General features: G+C 37.5%; 2 protein-coding genes across 7 annotated transcripts in view; both read left to right on the forward strand.

Annotated features, from left to right (window-relative positions):
• Nucleotides 1-2,040, forward strand: spmip4 (sperm microtubule inner protein 4; the record flags this gene model as incomplete). Its single annotated transcript, XM_079469021.1, has 7 exons — nt 1-86; nt 212-283; nt 846-875; nt 1,182-1,372; nt 1,561-1,649; nt 1,813-1,942; nt 2,021-2,040. The coding sequence occupies 7 exons, from the start codon at nt 1-3 to the stop codon at nt 2,038-2,040; spliced, it is 618 nt and encodes a 205-aa protein (XP_079325147.1).
• Nucleotides 2,041-5,772: 3,732 nt separating this feature from the next.
• The window catches only part of osbpl3b (oxysterol binding protein-like 3b), a 47,421-nt gene continuing 40,579 nt past the window's right edge, over nt 5,773-12,614 (forward strand). For 3 of the 6 annotated variants that reach the window (XM_079469633.1, XM_079469635.1, XM_079469638.1), the window contains exon 1: nt 5,773-6,110. The gene's annotated coding sequence lies outside the window, so the exon portion shown is untranslated. The remainder of the gene's footprint in view (nt 6,111-12,614) is intronic. The other 3 variants (XM_079469636.1, XM_079469637.1, XM_079469634.1) reach the window with 2 other exon arrangements.

Here is a 12,614-nt window from a genome sequence, read left to right on the forward strand (position 1 = left end):
ATGGCTTCCAGTTTTGAGAGGGAAAGAATCCCAGCAGTCATTAAGGGACACCAACACTTCAGCTTTGGAGGGGCAGTATTACCTGAGTGAGTATATGGCAACATTTGTAAACCTATTTTTGAAAAAAAGAGAACTATATAGTAAAAATTCGATAATAATGTCTATTAAAATGCCCTTTAAAAAGTCCAACTTTTTATGTTTGTCAATCCAGGTCTGTCACCATCCAGCAATATTATGAGCTAACCCCAACCAAGAAGAGTAATCTCCGCATCAATGACCAGCTGTAAGGTTTCACTTTTAAACACTTAACTTTAAAATTTAACACTGATATTAACTCTACTTTCTCTACAGAAATGCGCATGAAAATCCATTTTTGACATGTATCGTCATTACTGTTGTTGAAAGAAAAATGTGTCTTTTATCAAAGGAAACACAAATCACTCGAATTTGACAAACAACATCATAAAAGTGATAGTTCGCCCAAAAATGTAAATTCCTTTATCATTTACTTTGCCTTTGTCATTTCTGTACGACTTTTTTTGTAAAAGATAATAATTTGTTAACCGAACAGCGAAGGCATCCATTCAGTTCCATCGGTTGTGATTCCACAAGTCAACGGGTGCTGGCGCTGTTCAGTCACCACCTTTCTTAAATTTGGTGCTGCGCAAAAGAAAGAAAGTCATACATGTTTGAAATAACAAGAGGGTGAGCAAACGATGTCAGAATTGTCATTTTTGAGTGAGAGTTTTGATACTTAAATGAGTGAAAACCTATTAAAGAAAAAACTATTACTTCAACTATTTCATATCAGGTTTTTTTTACTTTCTTATGTTTTTTCTTTCAAGGCTTCCAAAACCTACAGACATCGACATGAGGTAAAATAATCTATACAATTCTGTATGTAGATTTCTAATTTAAATCTTAAATATATGATTTATTTTTAATTTTGTGCTTGTACATGCATTTGCCTCAGTCTACGGTTTTTTATGTTTTACAGTGTGCATAAAGTGTGTACTAGAGTAGCCTTTTCTGCGTCACCCCATAGAGAGGCACACATACAGCATTCCTTGCCATCCTTCTTTTATGCTTTTAGGAAACTGAATGGAATTAGAAGAGAGTAGCAAAGAAGGGTATGCAGTTTTGAAAATCCAAAGACTCATAATCTATGTGTGTCCCTGCAGTGAGTGGATGATTAAAGCCGCCGTTCCGCAGGAACATCCGTACCAGTCCCACATCCAACGATATGCAATGTTTCCATGTTATGAGTCTCCTGATGACCCTCATGCAGGAGTGAGAGCTGCTTCTACAATGCCCCTGAACCCACTGCTGCCCTCTAGTGCTCCTGCTGTTACCGTTCTCCACAAGACTAAAGGTTAGAGAAAACACATTATGTGATGTGTGCCTTCAAAATTCCCCACTTAAAGCAAGGCAGTTTGCAAGTCAAGTTTAATCCTAAAAACAAAAGGAGCATGACATCCTTGTCTTAGATCAGAGGTTGTATTGCCTGTGAGTTGCTTGTTTTAATATTGTTTTAACACATTTTCTCTTCTTCAAATGCAGGCAGTCCATATCGTCATGAGATACTTGATGTTCCCATGGCAACCAAAAGAGAAGGAATGGTCTACCCTGGGCAATGTGGTTTCCGGAATGTGAGTTGCATAAAATAAAAGTAATTGTTCTAAACATTCAGAACTTTCAGATATATTTATTGAGAGACATAAGGTTTTGCGGTCAGCTCAGTTCTGTTCTCATGTCCTGGTTATTTAATGTACTAAGCCATTAAAAGGAGATGCCCATGTGTTGTACCCTAAGCCTGTGAAGACGGTGTGCCCAAATGTCTCTTTGCGTAACTGGAATACCACCTTGTCTGAGCGCAATGTTAACATGTTACGAAACCTGGAGAAAGCACAGTGGCTCACCTCATACCAGCTACACTACACAGGTACTGTACAATACAGCAAAGGATGAGTTCATTTTTGTTGATTATTTTTCTTATTCTTTTATTATATGTTTTCTTCAGGTAATTCTTTAATTCTTTGAAGTTTCCGCATGTAATATTTTTTATCTGTCATAATTGTCTGAAGGTTTATTACTGAAATCATTTATTAAAATTTGCTGTTGAATGTTTAGGAAGAAATGTTAATTATAGGACAAATATTTTGCTAAAGCAACACATGCTCTGATCCAGGCACTGGGCCCAGCAACCCCATTAAACTGGACGATTTCCATGAAAAGACAATTGCCGTGATTACTGGAGAAATGAACCCTCTTACAACGCAGCTGGTATGACTTAGTTAAAATCTTAACATTTAGTGTCAGAGCTACATCGGCAGATGTGCAGCTGTTACTAACTTCTTTGTTAATACTCATCCCTTTATTATTATTGTTTTATTAAACCACCATGTAAGGTCTGCGTTTCGGTGATTACCAAAATATTTTTTTTAATCTTTCTGTACTGGATAACCGGCCAGTTAGTTCAAGATCTTTAGTCACTGAAGCATTACTAATGCTAAAATATAACTATTGTTTTGATTTATGCATTTTCAAATTCATAGTTTTACAAGAAAAATTCTTATTCAATTCCTAACTTTATTCTTAGTTTTAACTATATACCCAGTTAAAGCCAATAACAACAAAGACTGTTCAAGACAATGCAAGCAGTTATCAAGGCCAAAAGAGGCTATATGAAATATTAAAAGTTTTGGGTTATTAATGAGCACTACTTACTTAGTTATTCAGTTTGTTATTTGCCTAATAAATGTTTTATGCAAATTTGTAAATAGTATTTTATTAAAATATTTGTGAACCATTATAACTGCAGTGCAGGATTTATCACTATGTGTGTTAAATATTACAGCGGGAACGATCCTTTCCTACTTTCATTCCTTCTCGACCACTTAAAGGACGCAAGGCCAGAGTTCTTCAAAACCTACATCCAATGAAAAGCCTTGCTCCGCTTCGATCTCCTCCTGCCACCTCTGATCTGGGCTTGGACCCGCCCGTGACTGCACAGAAAAGTGCTCAATGCAAAGATCATGTGCCACATAGTTCAGAGTCAGAGGCATACAAAACAGAATCAAATCAAAGCTATGAGGATACTAGATCGGTTCCTGGGTTTAGAAGCATGTCCAGACGTTCTGAGAGGTCTGATCTGACATTTAGAGACACTCCATCTACAGATTGCAGGTCTTTTGATGAAAATATTCAAACAATGGAATCACAGCTTGAGAAAAGGAATCAATATTTATCAAAAGGCCTCCAGCCCAGAAGCTTTAAAGTAGCAAAGACTGATCTTCAACCACGCTCCACCCTGCTTGAGCTCCAGGACTCCTTCGGGAAAAGTGAAGCTCATCGGCGCTTCCGTCAGTCTGTCAAGGACACAGAAGTTGACTTGCGTGACAATCATTACACCGGGAGAAAACATATTTTCTGTGGTTTCAACTCAAATTATTTCCATAACTGATGTGAACAGAGATATAACAGGAGGGTTATGCAATTGTGTGTGTTTGTGGAGGGTGTGCAATTCTTATCAAATTACAAATGTTGATATCAAATCTGTAAAAGTAAAATCTCATAAGGCCTGTTGGATTTTGAATGCAACTTCTAAAAACAATGAGATGTCTAAGTCCCGTCATCACCATCTACCCATCATCATTAAAACGTCTTCAGGACATTGCTATTGTAAAATTGTCAGCACTGTTGTGAATAAAAACGTCAAACTTAAAAAAGGGTTTATTTTTTGCTTTGTGTCTTGCACAATAAGTGTATGTCCCTCTTCCCAACATATAAACAAACCATGTATCTGTAGCCCTGCAGATGCAGCCAGTGCACAGTGAAATTCTGAGTCATTTTCTATTGGAAGGTGCTAGGATGGCCTCAGCTACACCAAGAACAATTTGCCATTCATTTCTGCTCCCTCTGAACCTCTTTCACGCTAGTGAAAAGCATGTCTCACCGCAGCAGTGTGTGTCGGCCCACTGGTTGTCCTTGAGCGTTTGGGTACACACATCTTTTGATTCTCCCAATGTCTGTGCCACCTCTGCATACAGAGCCGAAGAATGCCTGCAATCTGTTTTTCAGTCATTGTTGGATAGAATAGTAAAAGAACTCAATTCTTTTTTGTGCTTTTAAAAGGGTGACCTTCTCAGGTCAGTGTAGGCCTACCACGCTTAAATGTTTTTCTTTTCCGTTGTCACTAGTCATACATTAGCATGTCATGTATGATACCATCAGTGAAGCATGGCTCACTTAAAGCTTTAACTCTTGCATTCATATTCTGTATTAATAACAAACTTGTGTTATTGATGTTAAGCATAACAGTTATTGCATTCCAGTGGTTTGTTATTTAGCAACTATTAAGGCTGTGTATTGCCAACTGGCTTTTATGGGATAGTCAGACATTTTACTGAATATTCAGACTGAATTTCTCATATCTTAAATGTATATATAGTTTAAATGAAAAGGGGCTAAACAAACCTTTATGTAAATATGAAACTTGACCTCTTCTGGGTTCAGACCACCAGACACAAGCTTTTATTGCAAGTTTTTTACATGTTTAATTGTGTTTAATATACATTTGTAAAGTTATTATACTCTGAAGTCATCTCATACACACTATTCGTCAGTCGTCTCCAAGGTGACGGCGAAGAAAGATTTCTGCTCGTCATCGTAATTTCTCAGGCAAGCGCATTGCATCGACGAACCTGACCACCAGATGGAGGTCTTGTCTTTCTTTAAGTATACTGGTATTGCGTTAACTTGAATTTTTATTTAAAACCGTATGTTCTTAAAACGCAGTGCCATCCGATGTGCTCTAAATGTACATTGTGTATGTGAATATACAGCCTTTATGGATAATATTGATATTGATTAATATTGATCATATTTCATCAAAATGTTTGGACGTACGTTGGAAACAACTGAAGAGGAATTCCATGGTTGCTTGCATCTACAATGTGGTGACAGTCCACACGCCTCCAGTACAGTCATGCACTATCCCACTTCATATGAATGAATACTGTGTCCACACACAAGCACTCCCAGTGTGTCAGTGTGTGTGTCAGTGTGTGCGTGCGTGCGTGTGTAATACCCCTGGAATGTGCTAAAAATAAGCACTACTTGTTGGACACCCCTCATAATACACTATATGCCCTCCACTGTTTCGACTTTCTCATCCACAGCGATAAAAGATCGTGCAGCCTTCTGTTTGTTGTGACTCGTGTTTCTGTCATCAAACTAAATTGGTTTTATTGGCCCTGAGCACTCTTGAATGTACAATTATTTGGTTTAATTATCTCGCGGTTCATTTTATCTAAAGGGTTGTGCACGTCTTATTGGCGTTGTCATGGTGACAACTTGACCACAAATTGTGCCTGAGTTGAAATTGCTGCTACGAGTAATGAAGGCAATATTAATTTTATATTTAATTACAAAACAGTTTGCTTTTGCGTGCACAGTTTACAACACCCACAACAGCAGGTTAGTTTGAGACACCTTTGTCCGTGGAGATGTCCAAATGCACAGTATATAGCCTAAAGATACTCTGATAATAGTTAAGTAAAGTCGAGTGATCACTACTAAGAATTCTTGGGCCGCCGTGTAAATATTTTAAGAGAAAGCTAGTCGCTTAGGGCTAAAACTCACTGATGTGGAAACGTCACGGAAAAGGTGCTTGAACGCCTGCATGAAATGACGTAGATGGTAATTCCGCCGCTGATTGGTTGAGATCACTTTCAGTTGCCTCCGTGCTCCGCTCGCGGAACCCACGCGCCCATCATCAGTACTGTTTCGTAGAGTGCACGAGGCGAAGGCTGCGCATACTCTGATGCATCTGTGATTCGGCTCCGAAACGCGTCGTTATCGGAAAATTTAACGGTTTATTTCTGTGCTGCTTGTTTCGATATTGAATTGCATACCGAGTTTTTGTTTCGTCAATAAGTTCTGTTATGTTAACAATCTTCACAAAAGAAGATACACATCTACATTATTTGCTGGTAGTTTTTCTGTCAGTACGGTCTGCTGTCGACAAGACGCCCCGCGGATTTATTTCGCGGTTTTAAAGTTTGCAATTTTTTGTGCCCCGGAAGTGTCGATAACACCGAGTTTAAAAGGTAAGTGTAAAAAACTTGGCAGCTTAACGCTGTTATGAACTGCTCAGCGCTTTTTCTAACGATTTTCGACATTTGCATTGGTCATGCGTGCCTTGCAATCCGAAAACATGCCCATGCACGATTGGCAGTAATATAACTATCAAGTCGAGACTTAGAGCTATAATATCACATATAGGAAACTATGTTGCGCTTGCCTGGAGTCGTAAGCGACGCATGTCATTTGAGCCCGCAAACTTCCCTTTAAAATGAGAAGTCCTCTATAACTTCTTCACTTTGTCCACAATAAAGCGCAAGAGCATCTTACACGTATGAGACGTCTAAGGGCTATTTATACACTTTGAAGTAGATATAAACTTTGTAGTAAAGTTGATAAGGTCTGACAACGTGTGCTAAACATGATCAGAATGTGACAAAATGCACTGTATCCATATTATTTGGTCGTTTCCCTGTCACCATGGTAACAGATTGTGAAGAAATGTGTTTTTTTATATATGTACAGATCTGGTCAAGTCCAGTACTGTGCTAATGAACTTCAATATTTTATTTATTGGCAAACTGTAGCTCACTTTTTTGAGCATTACGTTCCCGTATTAAAAATCGCATATTCTTAGATCACTTTGGATAAATGCATCTGCTCAAATGCATTCATGTAAATATAGTTGCTGTCACAGTATTCCAACAGGGATCTGCCAACTTTTGTATATATTTTAACTGTAGGCTATGCTATATTGGAGGTGGACTGACTATTATCTCCTTTACCATTATCATTGAGTGTAGGAGCTATGAGGAGGATGAATCCCCCATCTCTCTCTCTCTCTCTCTCTCTCTCTCTCTCTCTCTCTCTCTCTCTCTCTCTCTCTCTCTCCACAGAGCTCCAGGCACGACAACATACAATACAATGTAATTCTGATAACAGAATTGCTGAACATGATGGTCATTTCATGCCATTGCTGAATGTGATATTCAATGCATGAGGAAAACATAATATTTTATTGATTTATACATCACAGTTTATGCTGAGTCAGAGTGATTGTATTTGTAAATTCTCAGCGGGTGTCAGTGTTTCAAAACATGATTGAATGTAACAAGCCACCGGGTGTCATGTTTGTTGTGTTCAGCGTAGCTTGAATATCTGTGATTTTGGCCGTGAAGTGTGAAAAGGGATTTGCTTTTAAGAGTCCAGAATGTAGGTGCATCTGACAGGGTGCAGATGTCTTCAACAACATCGGGTCATTATAACATGAAAGAATGACAGAAAGCACAGAAAAGTCACATGCAACCAAAAGGACTGTACATTTCTGAATGCTTTTCGAAATTCAACGGTTTACACTTTACAGTGTTACTAGTTCTGCTGCAGTAACCAGAAGATGAGATGTTTTCACCAGCCTTTCCTATGAAAAGAGTCCCTAGAAGACATTCCAGAGCTATATACAGTATATCCCAGTGTGTGGGGAACCCTAAAGTGTGCATTAGAGGCTGTAATTTCCTTTTCCATAAATATTGTATTATGGTGCCGTTATGGTGCACTTTCTTCGATTCTCTATGTGCTTCCTACAGCTTCTCACAGTCTCACTGTGCAACCAAGCTCTCAGCTCTCAGGTCAGCAGCTCTTAGTATAAAGGACATTGTTCGATAAAACCTGTATACTCCTGCATAGTTTTAGATTATCTTTAGTTGAATACGTATTGAACGGTTACAAATAATGATTGGTCTCTCTGTTGAGGATTGTACATTTTGTGATATGCTCTGTACTCCTCTGAAACATCTCAAGAACTTAAAAATAGAAGATTTGTCTAAATGTCGTTCAAATTAAGTACTTGATAACATTAAGTCAGGGCTGTACGTTTTTTTAACACAGCACCAGTGCTACAGAGGTTCAAAGTTTTGTAATAGTTGTATCACAAGTATAAAAAGTGTAGTTCATCACATAAATAGGCAGGTAAATGACAAAGGACATTAATGTTACATACAGATGGATAAATTAGGGCCATATCATTTTTGTTTTTCCCAAATTCGTATTTCTGTATTTGTAATGTTTTGCTATACAATAGTAAATACATTTGTCCATAAAAAAACTGTAGGTCACACTTCAGTATGTGGGCAATTCTGGCTATTAACAAACCATTAATTATGACATTTTCCTCAATAAACTCTTCATTTGTTACTTATTTATAGTTAGTAAGGTAGTAGTTAGGTTTAGGCATTGGGTAGGATAAGGGATGTAGAATATGGTCATGCAGAATATGTGATTTCTAAGTAATAATAAACAGCCAATGTGCCAACAATAAGCATGTTAATAACAACTAGTCATATTGAGAATTACCCCCTATACTGATGTTTAACCAAACTGTAGTATACTATAGTAATTATTATGTAGTAATTATTAGTGAAATTCTTGTGTACTATAGTATTTTTTAACCTTACTATAGTTAATATTAAAGTATTCTGTAGTCTTTACTACAGTTTATAAAATTAAAGTAAATTTAAGTAAATCAAACTTTTATAAAACGACAGCTTCACTCAAACAGTAAAACGCATGTAAAATAAACTTAGATCGACTCTGTGGATGAAGTTCATGTGTTCATGTCCTCTTATAGTGAGATACATACATACATACTGTATATGTCGCACTGTACAGCCCTGCATATAGTGCCTTGTAATTTTCCCGTAAAATGTTACATTTCATTAAATGTTATTCTGTATTATGATTTGTTTCGTATTAGATGTTCTCTGCGGTCCCAACTGTGTTTAGGAAATTGCGGATTTAGAAGGAGATTGTACATAGCTAGATAGACACACACATTGGCAGGTAAACCTTTGAAAGCAGATGTTGGAGCTCAAGCACACTGAAAGGTGTTGTCTTCCGTCTACCTCTCTCATCCATAAAATATGTGATTTCTAAACCCAAACAGGTGAGGTTACAGCTAGGTGGAAAGGCACAGTTCTCTCTCAAACAAGGTTGTGGTTTCACCGTATTTGTATGTTGTTTATTCAGAGCTTTAGAAAGCATTCATCTCTGTCGTGCCATAACCTGATATCTTTAACATTTTTTTTAAGTGTTTACTTAATGACACGGTCTCATTATGGCAGGTCATAATGTCTGCATTGTAGATTGCTGATGTCAATACTTCAGCTCAACTTTCCTATAGTGTCATCAGTTATATTCCATTACTGCCTTTCATGTGCTGTAGAAAGGAAGCAATTTCCACGATTTAACGCATCTTTTTCTCTTTGTTGAGGTCTTGTCCACTTTGCAGCTTATTCCAACAAGGGATGCACAATAAATATCGGCCATATTGGTATCGGCCGATAAACGGTCATTTTTTATGTTATTGTATCAGCCTATAATAAAATGTTGGCCGATATATTATAGCCGATAAATTATAAATATTTTGCACGCTGGTCACAGTTCAAATCCAGTATCTTTCTGTCGTAATCATAGACTAACTGCTATTATCATAACATTGTTGATGTAGGTACAGTATGTAGATTATAGGAATGTGCAAATTATAGGAACAAAAGCATATTGTTTGAAGCCGACTGCTGTCTGAATGCCTCTATTAACTATTAATGTGAAATACTTTGCAATTGGTATTTAGGAGGAACACAGCAACATTACATGTGATGGCTCTTTATGTTTTACTCCATTGTATGGTTTGGTGGCCATTTGCTCATGACTCATTCAAAGGTTATGAGCGAACTCTTCTTTATTCTTTATTTAGTCTGATACCCCAGAACCAGAAAATTGCCCAAAAATTGCAATCTGTGCCTTCTGTGTGAACGCAAACGCATCCCGGATTGATCCGAAAAGTGATTCCGTAAAAGGGACCTAATAACATTAACAGGATCAGTGCTGGAAAGCGCTCTGTGTGAACAAAAGGCAGAAACAATGCCGTAAAATCCACACATCTATAATAAATCGTAAATAATTTGGCTATGAAAATATAGTTAAGCAAGTCATTTTTGTTCTTATGTAAATCGAATACAAAAAAATAGGCCTACTATTTGTCTATGAAGCTATTAGTCACAATCACCAAATTTATGGTCAGATGCGAGAATAGCGTCGTGTACATTTGCACCGAACAAGCCTGAACAATTAGCTTTTATTTGTTTTCATATTACATATCTCATATTTAGCTTAATCTCATTCGGCTACAGTCTACCTTGCATTCTTGTGCCTCATGCCTCTTCATTGTTCTGGATTTACCAATAAAACATATTTAAAAAAGTTTTTGTCATTTGCAAAAGCAACAATATATGCTACAGAATATTAACAAATTATAAAAACGATTATTTAGGTCTATTCGGCACTTAATAAAGGAAGGCAGTAATAAAAACAAATTGCGCTATTTAGCCACCTAAAACACTGCAAGGAAACATCTTTCACCGTGAACAATTTTCACTACAAAATGGTTTTACATAACATTACAAGGCAATATGTGGCGCCACATGTCTTTTACGGGATGTGTGTGAACGCAAGCACAGATTCCAGAAAATCACTAGCAGTGTGAATGAAAACATTTCAGTGTATTTTCCAGGATCTCTGTGTGAAAGGGCTTGAGTAAGAAAGTCATGTTGATTGGATTAAGTGTTGGTGAAACTCCAGGATTTGGAGTGGCCTTGCTACTTTACCACCATGCATTGTTTGAAGTAGTCAACCAAGAGCCTTTGTTCTCCATTTGAGGGGACTGCCCCTGTCTCACCCTCAAGATTTTCCAAATCTTTATACATTTATATGTTTTGTTAGGCACAAAGATATTTGGAAGAATGTAAGCAACTGAGATTTCTGGGGCACCATTTGACTACCATTAAATGGTACGCCCGAATGTATACGCAAGTAAGGTGGGCATACCTGTCAGTACAATTGAAGAGGAACCAGATGTTCCAAATATGGTAGGAGGCGTTACATTTCCGTCACATGCTTGCAGTATTCAACCAATCACTACTCACTGGTTAATAGCACACTTTTCAGAGCGAAGAGCTTCCTAAAAAATCAGTGCGTTTCAGAGTCGGGGCAAAGAGGAGATACAAACATGCACGGTATGTGGAAAATACAGCGTTTTTTAACCTTAAATCGTGTATACACATTGCATCTAAAACAAACGATAATAATACTTTTAGCCCTGTCATATGACCCCTTTAATTGATTATTTGTACTATGGTAGTCAATGGTGTAGTGTTAATTTCGTTAACGAAAATAATGAAATATTTATATATATATATTCGTCAATGACTAATTTCCCAGGACGAAGACGATACGATGACTAGACTAAAAGACTAAAAGTATATCGCATATTGCTCCCTGAACTCTTTGTAAGTCGCTAAATGACTAAATGTAAATGTAAAAGTTAGGCCATTAAACGACAACTAAGACTGTATCAGCACGCATTGTTCACGAAAATGATGAGACTGAATTTTTGTCTTTGTAGAAAAAAATAGAAGACAAATATTACAGTTCATGTTTGCGGTCGCCAGATGACAGGAGTTCAGATCCCCAAACTGGGATGAAAGGTTAAAAAAGTATAAATTTTTTGCCAGTGGGTGATTTCTTTTGCAATCTGGCATCCATAAGCAAATGCTCTCATTGTGGAAATGCCGTTGAGGATTTTAACTTAATTAAACAGAATTTAGCAATCTCCAGCCGGTCTTTGTACTCTCATGAGCTGATCCCACCTTGCGAACATGAGTCCATTCGCGACTACATTCCGAGGGTTCTCCTTCACAGTCAGTCGTGTTGTTTCAGGGGAATTTTCAACATCTTGCTGGCATCAGGAAGACGCTAGTTATTTGGGGAGAGATTAGATGTCTATGAATAGGCCTAGGCACTTATCAAACCTCTGTGGAAATACTTCTTAGATGAAGCTATGAAGCTGAATAAACTATGCACATGATTTGACATTCTATTGATTTGTGCTTATTGGTAAAAGAGACTTATAACTTATATACTTTTGATACTCTAGATCATCAAACTTTAATAGATCGACTCTGATATTATGGAGGGATTAATGGTGTAGCCCTTAAGTGGTTTTCCTCTTATTTGTATGACAGGACATGCTCTGTTAAAATGGAAAGTATGTCTCAGCGTCCGCGACTATTTCTTGGGGGGTTCCACAGGGATCAATCCTTGGTCCGACTATCATTTATATGCTGATGATTTGCAACTATACTTTCCATTGGAGTGTGATGGTTGTACATCTTTGACTCATTTTTATAAGTGAGTCGCAACGTCACCTACGCTCCTCTCAAAACATGCTTCTAACTGTACCACAATCTCGTTTGAGGCGTAGTGGTGATCGCGCTTTTTCGGTTGCGGCTCCAGCACTTTGGAATTTGGCTCCAATATCTTTCAAATCCTCGTCAAGCCTGGATTTTTCAAAAAAGGACTTGAAGACCTATTTATTTTATCAAGCTTTTGTTGTTTAATTAGGTCTGAGAATTGTTAGTGATTCGATGATTGATTCTTTCAGTCTACTATCTATGGACAGCACTTTGGTCCATTTTAAT

Source organism: Barbatula barbatula (genome assembly GCF_947034865.1).
Source record: "Barbatula barbatula genome assembly, chromosome: 12".
NCBI classification, from domain to species: Eukaryota; Metazoa; Chordata; class Actinopteri; order Cypriniformes; family Nemacheilidae; genus Barbatula; species Barbatula barbatula.